The sequence below is a fragment of the Canis aureus genome, chromosome 36, assembly GCF_053574225.1.
Source record: "Canis aureus isolate CA01 chromosome 36, VMU_Caureus_v.1.0, whole genome shotgun sequence".
NCBI lineage: Eukaryota > Metazoa > Chordata > Mammalia > Carnivora > Canidae > Canis > Canis aureus.
In genome coordinates, this window is record NC_135646.1 from 690,025 (window position 1) to 704,640 (window position 14,616).

General features: G+C 52.8%; 1 protein-coding gene and 1 long non-coding RNA gene across 10 annotated transcripts in view; one reads left to right on the forward strand and one right to left on the reverse strand.

Annotated features, from left to right (window-relative positions):
* DLGAP2 (DLG associated protein 2) overlaps positions 1 to 14,616 on the reverse strand; it is a 697,194-nt gene that overhangs the window by 625,895 nt on the left and 56,683 nt on the right. For 3 of the 9 annotated variants that reach the window (XM_077884868.1, XM_077884872.1, XM_077884873.1), the window contains exon 1: positions 7,445 to 7,582. The exons of 3 other annotated variants lie outside the window; for them this stretch is intronic. Coding sequence is in view for 2 of the 6 variants with exons in the window: in XM_077884876.1 (XP_077741002.1) it covers positions 6,895 to 6,921 (27 nt within the window). In the remaining 4 variants the exon portion in view is untranslated. 3 more of the 9 variants (XM_077884876.1, XM_077884864.1, XM_077884867.1) reach the window with 1 other exon arrangement.
* LOC144305980 (uncharacterized) lies at positions 8,166 to 9,805 on the forward strand. Its single transcript, XR_013373013.1, has 2 exons — positions 8,166 to 8,254; positions 8,785 to 9,805. It is a non-coding gene; the product is annotated as an uncharacterized LOC144305980 (long non-coding RNA).

The following is a 14,616-nucleotide window of genomic DNA, read 5'->3' on the forward strand; positions in this document are numbered from 1 at the left end:
TAAACCTGTGCTGGTGCCCACAAACACCCATGGACATGTGCATGCACATCTGTAGTCATGTGTACACACACACACGGGCACACACAGGTTTCTCTATGTGGACACAAAGCATCACGTCACGTCATCTCAATGTTGACAGATGGTGGGAGGATGCTGGGAGGGTCTCTGTTCCCAGCAGGTGGATGCAGATGTGTGTGTGAGTAGCCATGTAGGTCTTCATGGCGGCTGCATGGCTGTATACAATTGTGCCCACAGTGTGCAAACAGTTCCCAGGTCCAGGTGATTCCCCTGCGAGTGTCAGTAGGAAACTGGCATCATGGGACTTCTTCATAGCCTCTCCAACAAGCCACCTTCTCGTCTCTAAATCAGCAACAACTCAGGAATGTTTTAAACCCCACCACGCAACACCCCTCACAGGTGTTGGGGCCTCGGCAGCGTCGCACACCTGAGAATAACACGAGGTCCGGAAGGTCAAACATGGTGGTGTTGGGATAGGAGACTAGTGCCAGCAGCCACGGAGAGCAGGGTCAGGCGGCGTCCCCAAAACGTGGACCTGCTCTAAATGCTTACGAGCTATCACCCTGAAGGGCGACCCCCCCCCCCACATGTGCCTCCGTGTGATCATGGCTTCCATCAAGGCAAGCAGACATGTTCACCCCGTTACTATAGTCACATTAATTCACAACATTTAAGTGCTTTTAATAATCCAAAGTGAGTTCACAGTTAATATCAACTATTTGATTTGCATCCTGAGCAAAATGCGTCTTTACCAACTGTGCCTGGTCACACAATGGGGTCAGGCCCACGGAGCCCGCCCCTGACGCCACCCGAAGCTCCATCTGACCACTTTCCACCGCCTCTGCCGCCGTTCTCTATTCTGGTGCCTCTAACCCCACAGGCCCAGGACCGTCCTGCTGCTCAGCACGTACCCAAACCCTTCCTCTGCCCCCGGCACACAGTGCTCTCCGGACCTGCAGCACCAGCACCTGTGCATCCACACAAGCAACACTGAAGGTACCACTAGAGAAGGACCGAGAGCCGAGTCCCGGTGACGTGGATGCCGAGTGGAGGCTTCAGTGTCAGTCCCCCAGAACCCCTGCTCCATAGGCAAGACCAGCTCCCCAGCAGAAGGCGACAGGCAGCACAGGTGCACGGGGGCCACGCCACATAGGGCACCCCCAGGAACCTCAAAGCCCCCACACATCAAGCTTCCTGCCATCCCCCGAAACCCAAGGTGATATCACAGCAGCAACCCTGAGCCTCTCAGGAAAGCATCAGGGGAGGCCGACCAGGAACATGCAGCCTCAGTGTCCGTGGGAACATGCCGTGTGCTCAGGGCTGGGCACACACCCCCAGGACCCCGAGGACAGCGCTGGGGGGCAGTCCAGAGTTTCAGAAGACATGAGATGCTGATAGAACCTGCAGCAGGGAAACCCAGCAGGGCCCCCGGGGGTGGAGAAGCCTCCACGGCTGGCAGCACAGGTATGGGTGGGGTCCAGACCCTGCACCCTGCATGCTGCTGGCAGGGGACACTGACTTGCGACCACCAGGGACAGCAGTTGGCAAGCTTCTCAAAGAGACACATGTGCACCCGTGGCCTGGGAACCACTGCTGGGCGGGCACCCAAAAATACACGTCGCACGCACGCTCACACACAAACACACACACACACACACACAGGTCTTAACAGCGGTCAGCACCTGGGAGCCTGTCCCTGGAGAACTGGGGGACGTGCGTGTTCGCACGAGGGAACAAAGGGCTGTGCGGGGTCAACGGGAACAGACCTCGCAGCGCTCGGAGCTGGGAAAGGCCACAAGCACACACCCACACAGGCACACATCTGGTCTGTGCAAGACAGGCCCAGCCTCTCCACTGACAGCAGGGTGGCATGGCCTCGGGGCTGGGACGGGAGCGCCCTGCCCACGACGGGGGGTGCTGGCGGTGTGATGAGCACCGTGGATGCTTGCCGACCTGAATGCTCACCATCCTCCTGGTTTGCCGCATGTCCCTTACTCCTCGACACAAGTGCACAAGAGGGGAAGTGACCTGGGGGATCTGAGGGAACCAGTGTGTGCCCACGACCCATCTCCAGGATCAGGGGCACTTAGGGAAGGCTTCACAGGCAAAGGTCCCTGGCTGTGCAAAGGAAGAGGTGTTTGCCAACAAAATCAGTGAGGTTGGGAGGGAAGCAGTTCACACCTGGAGGCTCCTGGGGAAAGGTGGCCAGAATGAGGAGTCTGCTGGGAGGGCGGGGAAAGGACAGGGAGGGACAGGAAGGGGGCCAATCACAGGCAGGAGCTGCAAACCCGCAAGGTCAGGTCACCTGTGAGGACAAGGAGTCTGTGCTGCCCCAGTGGAAGCTGGAGCCTCCAGGAGGCAGCACAATGGGGCCTGTGCTCTGGGGAAATGCAGCTGGTCAGGGGAGGACAGAGCAGCACCCAAACCCGCGGGGGTCTGAGCACAGTAGCAGCTCCGGGCATTGAGCCGCCGTGGACAAGGCCACTGCTCCCCCATCTCCTCCCCCGACCTATGTCGTGTTAAACACATCTTAATGGATCTTGAAGGACAGTGCTGGAGCCATGATGGAGACCAAGTGGTTCTGCAGAAGCCTGGAGCATTTCCTGAAGAACAGGGGTGATGTGGGACGGATGGGCCGCCAAAGCATCGCTCCAGGAGTGGGAAGGAGGCCATGCAGGCCCTGGCATGAGCCGGGGACACTGTGTCCCAGAGCAATAGGGTCCTGGGTGACCACAGCCCCCCCCCCCCAATCTTGGGATCCATGAGCGCATTCACTCTCCCCGACTCCTTCAAGCCCTGAGGTCAACAGGCCGGCAAGGGTGTGTGTGCAGAGCGAGAGGAGGATGTGGGGCCTGTATCACACGCGGTCCCTGCACAGGCCCCGTTGGGCCCCAGCTCCAGCCTCGGTCCATTCACAGCATGCTCTGCACTTCCTGTTTACTGGTGGTTTCACGGTCAGGATGCACTGAGCACTGAGCACAAGAAGGCCACAGAGTGCCTTGCAGGGAATGTGTGAGTGCTTGGGAAGCCGTCCAGGCCTGAGCTCCGTAGACATGGGTCAATGACATGCGGTAGATGAGACGACTTTAACCAGCATACAGAGAAGCAGCTGGTATACTGACTGGGGATGACGACGCTGTGGCCAACGGCTCACAGGCCCAGCCCCATACCCCTAGGAGGGGTGGTTCAGCGCCCGCCGCAGTCCCAGGCCTCACAAATGGGATCGCTGGGAGCGAGGACCAGCGCAGCCAGATGTTGAAACAAGAAAACTTCTCGTTTCTCATTTCCACGGGTTTCCAACACACGGGCCCATTCCCCTGACAGCGGTGCCGCACTAGGTCATGGGGGGGCGCCAGGGGACCCCACACAGGACGCACAGCACAGTGCCCCTTAGCTCCTGTCCCCCAAGGCGGGGACACGACCAGTGACCAGCACACTACATAGGGTGGCAGGCTCTACCCTCCCCCAATCCCCAGGTATGAACTCTCACAGCCATAAACACACCCGCCGTCGGGCTGACTGGATTTCAGGAACAAAAACAGATGATCGACGATCACTCCGCTGTGGAGGAGGGTACCCACTCAACCCACAGGACAAGTTGCAGAGAAGCAGCCCATATACACGAGCACAGCCCTGGGGAGCGTGGTGTGCAGGTGCCGCGGGGACAGGATGCAGTGGAATGGGCCGGGCGCACAGGTGGATGCGGAGCAGTGAGGCAACCACTGAAGACAGGGCGAGGACGCTCCTGGGAATGTGCACAAACCTGCACAGAATGCGAGGCTTTGACGATAGTTGAGAGACACGACGAACACATCCTGGGGTCCCAACATGTTCCCGACAGGACCTCGGAATAAAAACCAGAGAGTGTAGAGGAAAAAGAAAAAATGCCCCCAAATAAAGGAAAAGCCACAGCTTGAGGGTGGGGGAGCCCACAGAGCACCAAGCGGCACAAGCAGGACAGCAGAGCAGACCAGCAACAAGGATGACAGCGTCCCACGGAGACACGGGGACATGTCCTCGAGAAATCACAAAGTGGCCGGTGGTAGGGCAGGGATGCCTGACCTCGGGAGGTGAAGGGGACTCCCTGCCACCGACCAGGCAGAGAGGGCAGTGTGTCTAGGGAGAGAGCTCATGAATTCTGAGGCCAATGCTCAGGAAAATCACATTTTACATGGGAACAAGCCAATGGAGTCAGCAAGGCCTCTAATAACATTCCCGCAGACGTGAGCACACGTGTTTCCGAAGGCGATGGCAACGGGAGAAGGAATAAAAGTCAAGGAGGGGAAACGGCACAGCCGGTGGTGAGCGACCGCGGGAGGGAGGAACATCCCACCGGGGAGGGATGGTGGTGAGACGCAGCTGGGTCATGTCTCCATGGACCCACGTGCACATGCAGGATGCGTGTGCAAACAGAGCTCACGGCGCCTGCATGTGGAGGGCACCAGGGCAGGACAGCCAGGGAGGAACGACAACGTCCCCTTCCTAGACTGAGACGCAGATAGAAACGTGTGAACCAAGTGTGTTCAACCTAAAACCAATCCTCCCCATGCACGAAAACACAAACATCGCAAGATATCAGCCAACTGAATCCTGCTGTGTATCAAAATAACACACCTAACTGGGAGATGAAGGAAAGGCTTGATACCAGAATATTTACTATTTCACTCAAAAGGTAGCCAAGGATGATGGCAGAGTCTACTCATACCGGATTACCTTCAACACCATACCTAATTTTTTACGTAATCTGTATATTGAGATTAAAGAGATATTTGTTTCTTTTGTAAAAGCTTGTTTACCTTAAGTCCGTCTGTGATTATTTTAGTATTAACACCACACTACTTGCCCTAAACCACGTAATAAGACAAAAAAAAAAGAATAAAAGTATGGAAGGGAAAAATAAAATTAGCAATTACAATTTATCTGCTTAGAAAGTGCACAATAGCCAAACTGTGGAAGGAGCCTCGGTGTCCATCGAAAGATTAATGGACAAAGAAGATGTGGTTTATGTATACAATGGAATATTCCTCAGCCATTAGAAACAACAAATACGGGATCCCTGGGTGGCGCAGCGGTTTGGCGCCTGCCTTTGGCCTAGGGCGCGATCCTGGAGACCCGGGATCGAATCCCACATCGGGCTCCTGGTGCATGGAGCCTGCTTCTCCCTCTGCCTGTGTCTCTGCCTCTCTCTCTCTCTCTCTGTGACTATCATAAATAAATAAAAATTTAAAAAAAAATTAAAAAAAAAAGAAACAACAAATACCCACCATTTGCTTTAACGTGGATGGAACTGGAGGGTATTATGCTGAGTGAAGTAAGTCAATCGGAGAAGGACAAACAGTGTATGTTCTCATTCATTTGGGGAATATAAAAAATAGTGAAAGGGAATAAAGGGGAAAGGAGAAAAAAGGAGTGGGAAATATCAGAGAGGGAGACAGAACATGAGAGACCCCTAACTCTAGGAAACGAACTAGGAGTGGTGGAAGGGGAGGTGGGCGGGGGGTGGGGGTGACTGGGTGGTGGGCACTGAGGGGGGCACTTGACGGGATGAGCACTGGATGTTATTCTATATGTTGGCAAATTGAACACCAATAAAAGATAAATTTATTAAAAAAATAATGCTAGCATACAAAAAAAGATGATTATATTAAAACTGAAAATAACAAAAACATATTAGAAAGTGAAAATCACAGTGGAAAAAATAATTGGAATCAAAGGTGTTCTTAATATAAACTATTACTACATAACTTTTCTAAAAAATCTAAGGAAGACAACTCATTAGAAAAATTAGTAGAACATTTGAATAAATTTATAAAAAAAAAAGTCCAAGCAGACAACCAATTAGCAGCCGTTCAATAAAGAAAGAGATGCAACAGCACAATCTGAAAACGGGGAAAGATGAAAACATCACTTGGTAAATAATACCTACCCATCCTATAGATACTAACACCAAACAAAACTACGTGTGTGCAACTCACAGATAATCTTGGAATTTGAGTGAAACCAATGGCGCCAAGTCATCATCACAGTGGAAAATGTGGAAAGTCACTAAAATCTGAGTTGGTGAATACAGCATCTGTCAACACCACATGTGAATATTCATGGACTCAGCAAGCGCACATAGAGGAGTGTGCAGCAGAGGTTATGACCGCACTGCTCATTCCAGGAGAAACAACCCACCAAACCAAGCACATGTTATTGGGGGAACAGTGGCCCAGACGACACTGTGTCCGCGCAGAAACACAGGACACACATGAAACGACGAACTTAGGAACCAGGCAACATGGCGACCCAGTGCCAAACGTGACCCCAACCTGGAGTCTGCACCAAAAGGGACAGAGCACAAGACACTCGATCACAACTGACAAACTGGCCACGGGTGGCAGACACCCGTGTGGACGGTTGGTTTACAGGCGACAGAGCCTTGGGTGCCCACACCGTGGGAACACGGAGGGGAAGGGCCCCGCGCCCTCACAAGAACCTCCCGTGTGTGCGTGTGTCACAGGGCAAGGAGCACAAGTGAGTGTGAGCTCAGGTCATGAAGCAAAGGGGGTAAAGGTGGACGCCACATAAGGCACACTCATTCCATTCCTCTTTTCTTGAAATGCGCCTGAGATTTTAGATTATTTCCAGAAAAAAATGTTGTCGTAAAAATAATAAAGTAGATTTTTACGCACGTGTATTAAACCAAACAGACCGGGGATCCCTGGGTGGCGCAGCGGTTTGGCGCCTGCCTTCGGCCCAGGGCGCGATCCTGGAGACCCGGGATCGAGTCCCACGTCGGGCTCCCGGTGCGTGGAGCCTGCTTCTCCCCCTGCCTGTGTCTCTCTCATGAATAAATAAATAAAAATCTTAAAAAAAAAAAAAAAAACAACAGACCTGTCTGGTACGTCGGGTGAGGGCCATGGCCACGGAGCTCTGCAGCCTGGTCTAGTCATGCTGGAAACCCACGAGGGAGGCCCGCGTGGACGTTCGCGGCGCGTGCGCACGGGGACACTAGGCCTCGCACACTTCCACCCGGAAGGAGAAGAGCCGGGGGGTCAAGGTCTGCAGGCAGCTGTGAATGATCTAGAATGTTCTCAATGTCTTGAAAGCGGTTCTCTTGTTTAAACTGCTTTCACTGGGCGCTGGCGGCAGGGAGCGAGCGCGGACAGACAGACCTCGGGGGAAAGGCCTCGACCTTGGGGCTCCGGCCTCCGCGCGGACCCGCCGGCCCACGACTCAGCCAAGACGACCAACTGCGCTCGGCGCGGGCGGCGGCACGACCATCCCTCAGGACTCCGGCCCTTTTCCGTCGTCGTCTGCTCACGCACGAGAGACACAGAGAGGCAGAGAGCCCGGCAGACGGGGTCGGAGCGGGCCGCCGCGCCCCCTGGGGTCCACGACCTGCCCCTCGCGCCCCCAGACCTCGTCCACGGCCTCCCGTTACCTCAGACGTGGGGACGCCGCGCGAGGAGGTCACGCTCCGCGGCAGAGACGCATCCGGCGGGAAGAGCGCGGCCGCGCGGGCGGACGGCCTGTGTCGGGGAGGCGCGGAGGACGCGGGCGAACCGGGAAGGAACCCGTTTCCCGCCGGGCGGGTCGACGCGTGCAGTGGCGACGAGCGCTTCCCGGAGCCCGGCGGCGGGGTGACCGTCACGGAGGCTGCCGAGCGCCCTCGGTGGGCGCAGAGGCCCGGGCAGCCACCAGGCCGCCGGCCTCCGGGAGCGGCCTCGCGAGCGGAGGCGTCCACAGGCCGCGTGAGGGCCGCGCGGTCTCTGGTCCGGGCTCTCCCCGCGCCCGCACGGAGGCCTCGCCCGAGCCGTCCTCCCGCCGCGCGGCCGACCCCGCACTGCGCATGCGGCTCCCGCGTTCACGCGGCCGTGACGTCACTCCCAGCGTGCGCGAGCACAGGCTCGCGGGCTCCGCGTGCGTCCGCATCCCGACGGCGATCTCGCGGGAACCGGCGTCCGCCAGCCGCGTCCACGTGGCTCCGGGCTCCCGGAAGCGCCGGGCTGCACCGCGGGTCCCCAGGGACGGCGGCGGCGCCCAGCGGGAGAGGGGCGTGCTCCGCCCTCCACCCCTAGCTCCTCCCGCAGCTCGCGCGCCCGCCCTCCTCCCTCCTCCCTCCCTCCTCCCGGAAGCCGCGTGTGCTCGTGCGCGGCGGGCCGCCTCGGGCCAGCTGAGCGCGCATGCGCAGGCCCCTCTGGACCACGTGGCCGCGACCCGCTGGACCCGCCTCCGCACCTGGAAGGGTCAGGTGGGCACGTGGCAGCAGGCGGCGGGGGGAGCGGGGGAGCGGGGGAGCGGGGCGGGGCGGCGCTGTGAGCCAGGAGCCAGCCCCGGGGGGCCGCGGGGAGCCGCGCGGCCTCCACCGCCTTGCGTAGAAGCGGACTAGCCACGGCCTCATGGTGTGGATTCGCCATAATAGTGGGACGCAAATCCCCCAACTCTATCAAGAATTAAAATGTTTTACTGAGCATTAAAATTAAGTGGCGCATGGAGAGCAAGCATGCAGGATGCTTAGCCCCGGGGGGGCGCAGCGGTTTAGCGCCGCCTTCGGCCCAGGGCGTGACCCCGGGTCCCGGGATCGAGTCCCCCGCAGGGAACCTGCTTCTCCCTCTGCCGGTGCCTCTGCCTCTATGTCTCTCGTGAATAAATAAATAAAATCTTAATTAATTAATTAAATGTTAACACGTGAAATAACAAGGTATCTTAAATTTTGGCATTCAGGTGTAACACACATAACTCAAAGTCTGATGAGACGGAATATTTATTATTTGTCATCAGTCCTGCAGAGCCTGGGGCTGCTGTGGTTTCCAAGGAGAATCTAGGAAGACGATGCGGATGATCACCAGTCACTGCGAGGTACGTGTGGCATTCTGCAGCAACGAGCAAGACGCCAGCGCATCCCCCAAGCCTTTGAATGAGAGTGGCATTGTCTCTTAAAATGCATTCAACTTTTTAACAAAAGAAACAAAAACTAGAGCACAAAAAGTGGGTGAAATGATGCCACAGAGAACCCTAAGAACACACCAAGAAGAGAGGTGCCGTTCCCATGGCGACAGCCACACAGGCCCCTGGACCGATTCTGTGTGATTCTGCAACTCAAGGAAGAACCTCCTTGAGGGCTCATCAACATTCCCACCAAAACTCTGGGCCCCGGGACGCCTGGGACTCAGCGGTGGAGTGTCGGCCTTCAACTCAGGTCGTGACCCCAGGGCCCTGGGATCAAGTCCTGCATCCGGCTCCCTGCATGGAGCCTCCTTCTCCCTCTGCCTGTGTCTCTGCCTCTCTCTGGGTCTCTCATGAATAAATAAGTAAAATCTTAAAAAAAATTAAAAAAAAAAAAAAAGCCAAAACAAAACTCTAGGTCCCGGTGAATTCCCTTTTCCGTTCCTGATCCTACAGCCCCATTCCCACCCTCATGTCCCATCATTCATAGTATTAACATGGTACCTGGGCAGCACCATAAGCACTAAACACTAATTACAGAGCTTAACCAGTTGTAGGGAGTCTCATGTGCTTTCACACTGTCCGTCTCTGTGCTCTTAAGCTGTTTCACACGTGCATCTTTGGGAAATATCAGCTGGTTTCTCCCACGAGCATTGTTAGGAATCAAACCTCTTTATTAACAAGATTAAGGAAATCATAAGAAAAATATGTTAACAGCATTTGGACAATGGAGAAAATATAAGCAAAAATTTGGAACACATAATTCTAACGTCTAATTAATTAACTGCATTTTTAACTTTGACACTATTAAGTGTACTGTGCCAGGCAATATAGTACATGTTAAATATGAAGTGTGGCTACAAAAAAAGTCTCGAAATCCTTAACAGACACATGACTTATGTAAATAAACACTGCACAATAAAAGTTTTAAAAAGTTATATGTATATATGTGTGTATGTGTATACACACATGTATTCATAGGGGCTGAACCAATGTTACATGTCTTTTAAAAAATCACAAATCATAGACATATGAAACAGGTGAAGGGAGTCAAAAGGTACCAAATACCAGGTGTAAAATAAAGTCCTGAAGCTGTACTGCACAGCATGGGGACTATGATTAACAAGACTACACAGTGTATCTGAAAGTTCCTAAGAGAGTAGATCTTAGATGATCTCATAAGAAAAGAATGTGTAGTTGTGTGTTGCAAGGGACATCACCCAGGCCAACGGTGAACATTTCCCACTACATACAAACGCCAAGTCACCATGTCATACACCTAAAACTAATACGATGCATGTCAGCAAAAAAAAATCACAAGTCAGTGCACAACTGCATAGAGATTACTCTCTCCCCAAAGGCTCGTTTCCCTTACACAGAATCCTGATACAAGTGAAGTTGCCACGGGTTTCTTCTGGTCCAGGAGAGCTGCCTTCTGATGCTCAGAACCAGGGTGCGGGATATTGACAGAATAAGAAACATGTTATTTGGGTATCCCTGGGTGGCTCAGCGGCTTAGCGCCTGCCTTTGGCCGAGGGCGCAGTCCTGGAGTCCCGGGATCGAGTCCCACATCGGGCTCCCGGCATGAAGCCTGCTTCTCCCTCCTCCTGTGTCTCTGCCAATCTCTCTCTCTCTCTCTCTCTCTCTCTCTCTATCATAAACAAATAAATAAATCTTAAAAAAAAAAGAAAGAAACATGTTATTTTGGTCTTCATCCCAGTTCCCGGCAGCAGAGTTTCTAAATCCCTTGGAACTTCTGAGTGGTGGGGTGAGAGGGGCGCCTGTCCTTATGGCTAACAAACGCCTTGCGTGCATACCTGAGTTTATGCTAAGGGGATGAGCACAGGAGCCCCGGGACTAGAGGCTTGGATGGTTCAGCCTCACCCCCACCCACCTCCAAGCAGGGGAGCGGGTGGCGATGGAGCCAACAGCCAACAGCTACTGACTGAATCGTGCCTATGTAAGACCTCCATAAAACTCTATCGGGAGCTCCAGGAAAACTGTACGCTAGGGGTCCAGGGCACTTTGGGGCTGGTGCAGACACAGTGCTGGGTGAAGCTGTGCCCAGGGAGGGCAGAAGCTCTGCACCCCACCCCGCCTGCCCTGAGCATCTCTTCCACCTGGGCCTCCTGCCTCGTATCCTTCACAATAAAGTGGTGAACACAGTAAAAGCCATTGCAGCAACCTGTGGAGGACCCTGGGGCCCCCCACTGTGTGTCGCCCAGGAGTGCAAGGGCCGAGCTGGGGCCTGCTGCCATCTGAAGCAAGGGGAGGCGGGGGGAGGGCTTGGGGGCTAAGCCCTCCACCTGTGGGTGTGCATTAACCCCAGCTGCCGCAGTCAGAACTGGACTGGATTGGGGGACACCCACCATGTGCCCAGAAAGTTGGAGAGCTGGCCGGCATGGGAGAGCCCCACATATTCTGTGTCAGGGGCAAAAAATGGATCGCTGTGTCAACTGAAAGCCAAAAGGACCAGAAGGCTGTGCAATGGACCCTGCTGAGGATACAGAGAAAGAAAGTGACCCTGGTGGGAGCATCTCCTGCTGCTGGCCCTGAAGGAGCTGGAGGTGTGCACAGGGCTTCATGGCACAGGACGGCAGAAAGAAGGATCTGGAAAACACGGACTACAGTCACTACCAGCTTCTTACAGTAACTTCATGGATGAAAATACATAGGGTGCATTCACTTTTACCCATTATATCCAAACGTACCCACGAGTGTGCTGCTCTACAGGGAACATCTGGAAACCCCGGAATAGACAGCGCATTAATGGCCCAAGCATTCTGTTGCACGGTCTGGACTCTAACACACGCAGCCGCCAAGCAGAGAAAGAAGATCCGTATGCACTCGCACAGGAAACCCTGCAATATTTGCAGGGTTACAAAGAGCCATCTGTGGGTAAAGCAGGTCTAGAATTCATGCCTAGAATAGTCCACAGCAACCCCTGCTTCCTGAGCACTGGGGCACGTTAGTCCAAACGAGACGGGCTACAGCATAAAGACTTGGTACAAAAACACGTGGAAGATACTTTAATAATAATTTTATAAGAATTATATGTTAAATATACTGTCTTAGAGAAAATGTGCTATTAAAGTTAATTTCACCTAACTTCTTTTTACTTGTTTGAATGTGAGTACTAGTGAATCTAAAGCCAAGTGAGTGCCTCCCATCCTCTCTCTCTCTCTCTCTCTCTCTCTCTCACACACACACACACACACACACACTGCTGGATGAAGGACTCCTCACCTTGGACTGGATGGCAGAGGGGCAAATTCTCACTCTTTACATACTGTGTAAAGAAAATTACACAGTAATTTTACCTTTTACTTACCTTTTAAAGAAAATTATTTTTTTTAATTATTTAAAAAAATAAGCTTCTGGGGATAAGCTTGTTTCACCTCACGCTAAGACAGAGGCACAGAGGCTATCAAAGACATCTCGAGATGGGCAGGAGAGGTAGTTAGTGCTGGTGTTACTACAACCACCACCACCACCACCACCACCAAAACCACGCAGAGAGGAGCAGCACTGAACAGGTCATCAGGGGACACCTGGGGGCTCAGTGGTGGCACATCTGCCTTCAGCTCAGGGCGTGACCCTGGGTCCCTGGAATCATGGGGCTCCCCACAGGAAGCCTGCTTCTCCCTCTGCCTGTGTTTTCCTGCCTCTCTGTGTGTGTCTCATGAATAAATAAATAAATCTTTAAAAAAACAAAAACAGAAGGTCAGGACCAGGAGTCATCTGGATAATCCATATATTTGGACATGAAGCAGTTAAAGAGCCAACAGTGACAACCAGCAAATCTATTTCAAGCTCGGCTACTGTGGCACCAGGACTCGAGACAGACTGTGAGCATTTCTGGAAGTGATGTTCTCTACTGCAAAGGGAGACCGGCATGCTTTTCCCACGAAACAGATTCTGATCCAAGTAGTAGCAGAGACTCTGTTCCTTTGATGAAAAGCATTTGCTGAACACAGGCAGTAAAAAATGTACACCTCTGAGTTTTCAGTATTTGCATAATATTCTTTGGGGGCATGGTCAAGGAAATCTGGCCAGAAAAGCAGAAATACCCTGGATAAAGTCTTTAGAATTTTTTTTTGAAAGTTTAAGCAATCGCAGATATAAATTGAGGATTTTTGCAATTACTGCTCAATGCTGGCACCTGTGCAGGAGGAGGGAGCCACCAGCCTCACCACCATGAAACGAATAAAGACACTGGAGCAGGATGAGAGTCGGCGCAGATGGAGGACGACGGAGGACCGGACTTCTACACTTGCACAATCTCCCAGGCTGGTGGGTCACCTCCCAGCGCTTCCCCTGAGGATATGTGGTTGACTTTGTTCAAACTCCCAAAATAAACAGACCATCTACAGGGAATATTTAACAGCCTCCGCCGAGGAATGCCATACAAAAAACCTGATGCAAGTTTCCATCTGGGCATGACAGTCCTCGTGGAGTAAACCATTTATAAAAATTATCATGCTTTTTACCACGAATCACTTCTAAACCAAATGAGGCTCATAAGTCCAAAGATATGTCCTCTGGGGGACAAGAGAAATTAATCCTTATCTGATCGTATGATGCCTGAACCCAGAGAGCACAAGCTGCCCAGCCCGTTCACAGTTTTGACCCTGGACATGATCACTAAGGACGCACAATTCACCACACTTGTCATGTGTGTCCATGGTCACCAGAGCCAACTTAGCCAACGGAGGACATCCATGTGGACAAAGTCTTCAGAGTCAAACGGAGACAGAGGTACAGCCCCAGAACATTTCCAGAGTCCGTAGAAATTGCTAGGGAAGCACCCAGCGCCCTACAAAATCAACCGAGGAGGGCACAGAGCTCACGTGGGGGCAGCTCTCTGACTTCTGCAGTCCCAAAATTCAGTTTCTATAAGGAGACAAGCCTTTAGGTCATCAGTCAGAAAATCCTAAATTGTCGACAAAGTGACATCATGCAGGCTGTAATGAAATAAATCAGAAGTGCGACCTACTTCTCTGGGTAAGAAGGCAAAGGACATGGAGCAGGAGCATTACTTGGCAGCCGACTGTTTCTTCTGTATGCCACAGTTCTGAGGGCATGGCACACACGCTGTGACTCACCAACTCCAGACACGTGCTAGATAGCTCATCATTAACTCCATGACTCTAGACAGCCATCTTGTGCTGGGGAAATTAATTTGAATAAATGGGAATAATGTATGTTTGCAGGATCATACAAAATACAACAGAATAACCTGGAAGATCTTCAAGGCACTTGTAGAAAAATGACACATCAATAGAAGGCATCATTATTCACACCTACAAATAGGTTCTTCTCAATGGTTTGCTAGTTTAGATACAGAGAATGCTCTCCCCATACAGAGCTACACTAATGTCTCGGTGAGGCAGGTACACCTGCTGTTGCACAATCCCATGGGCTCCAGCCACACTCCAGTGGTGAGGCTTCGCCTCATCCAGCGCATTTTCTGTGACACATCCCTGAGGCTACCAGCGGAACCCTAGACGTAGAGAGTCTGGCTTCTGCTCCCACATATCTGGTGGGAAGAATTCCACTAAATACAACAGGCTCTTGTCCTTACAAGGATATGTAAAAGGAAGGAACAAATCTTTTGTCCCTAATCTGAATGATCCTCTAGTTCATGGTGGCCACACACAAGCGCGA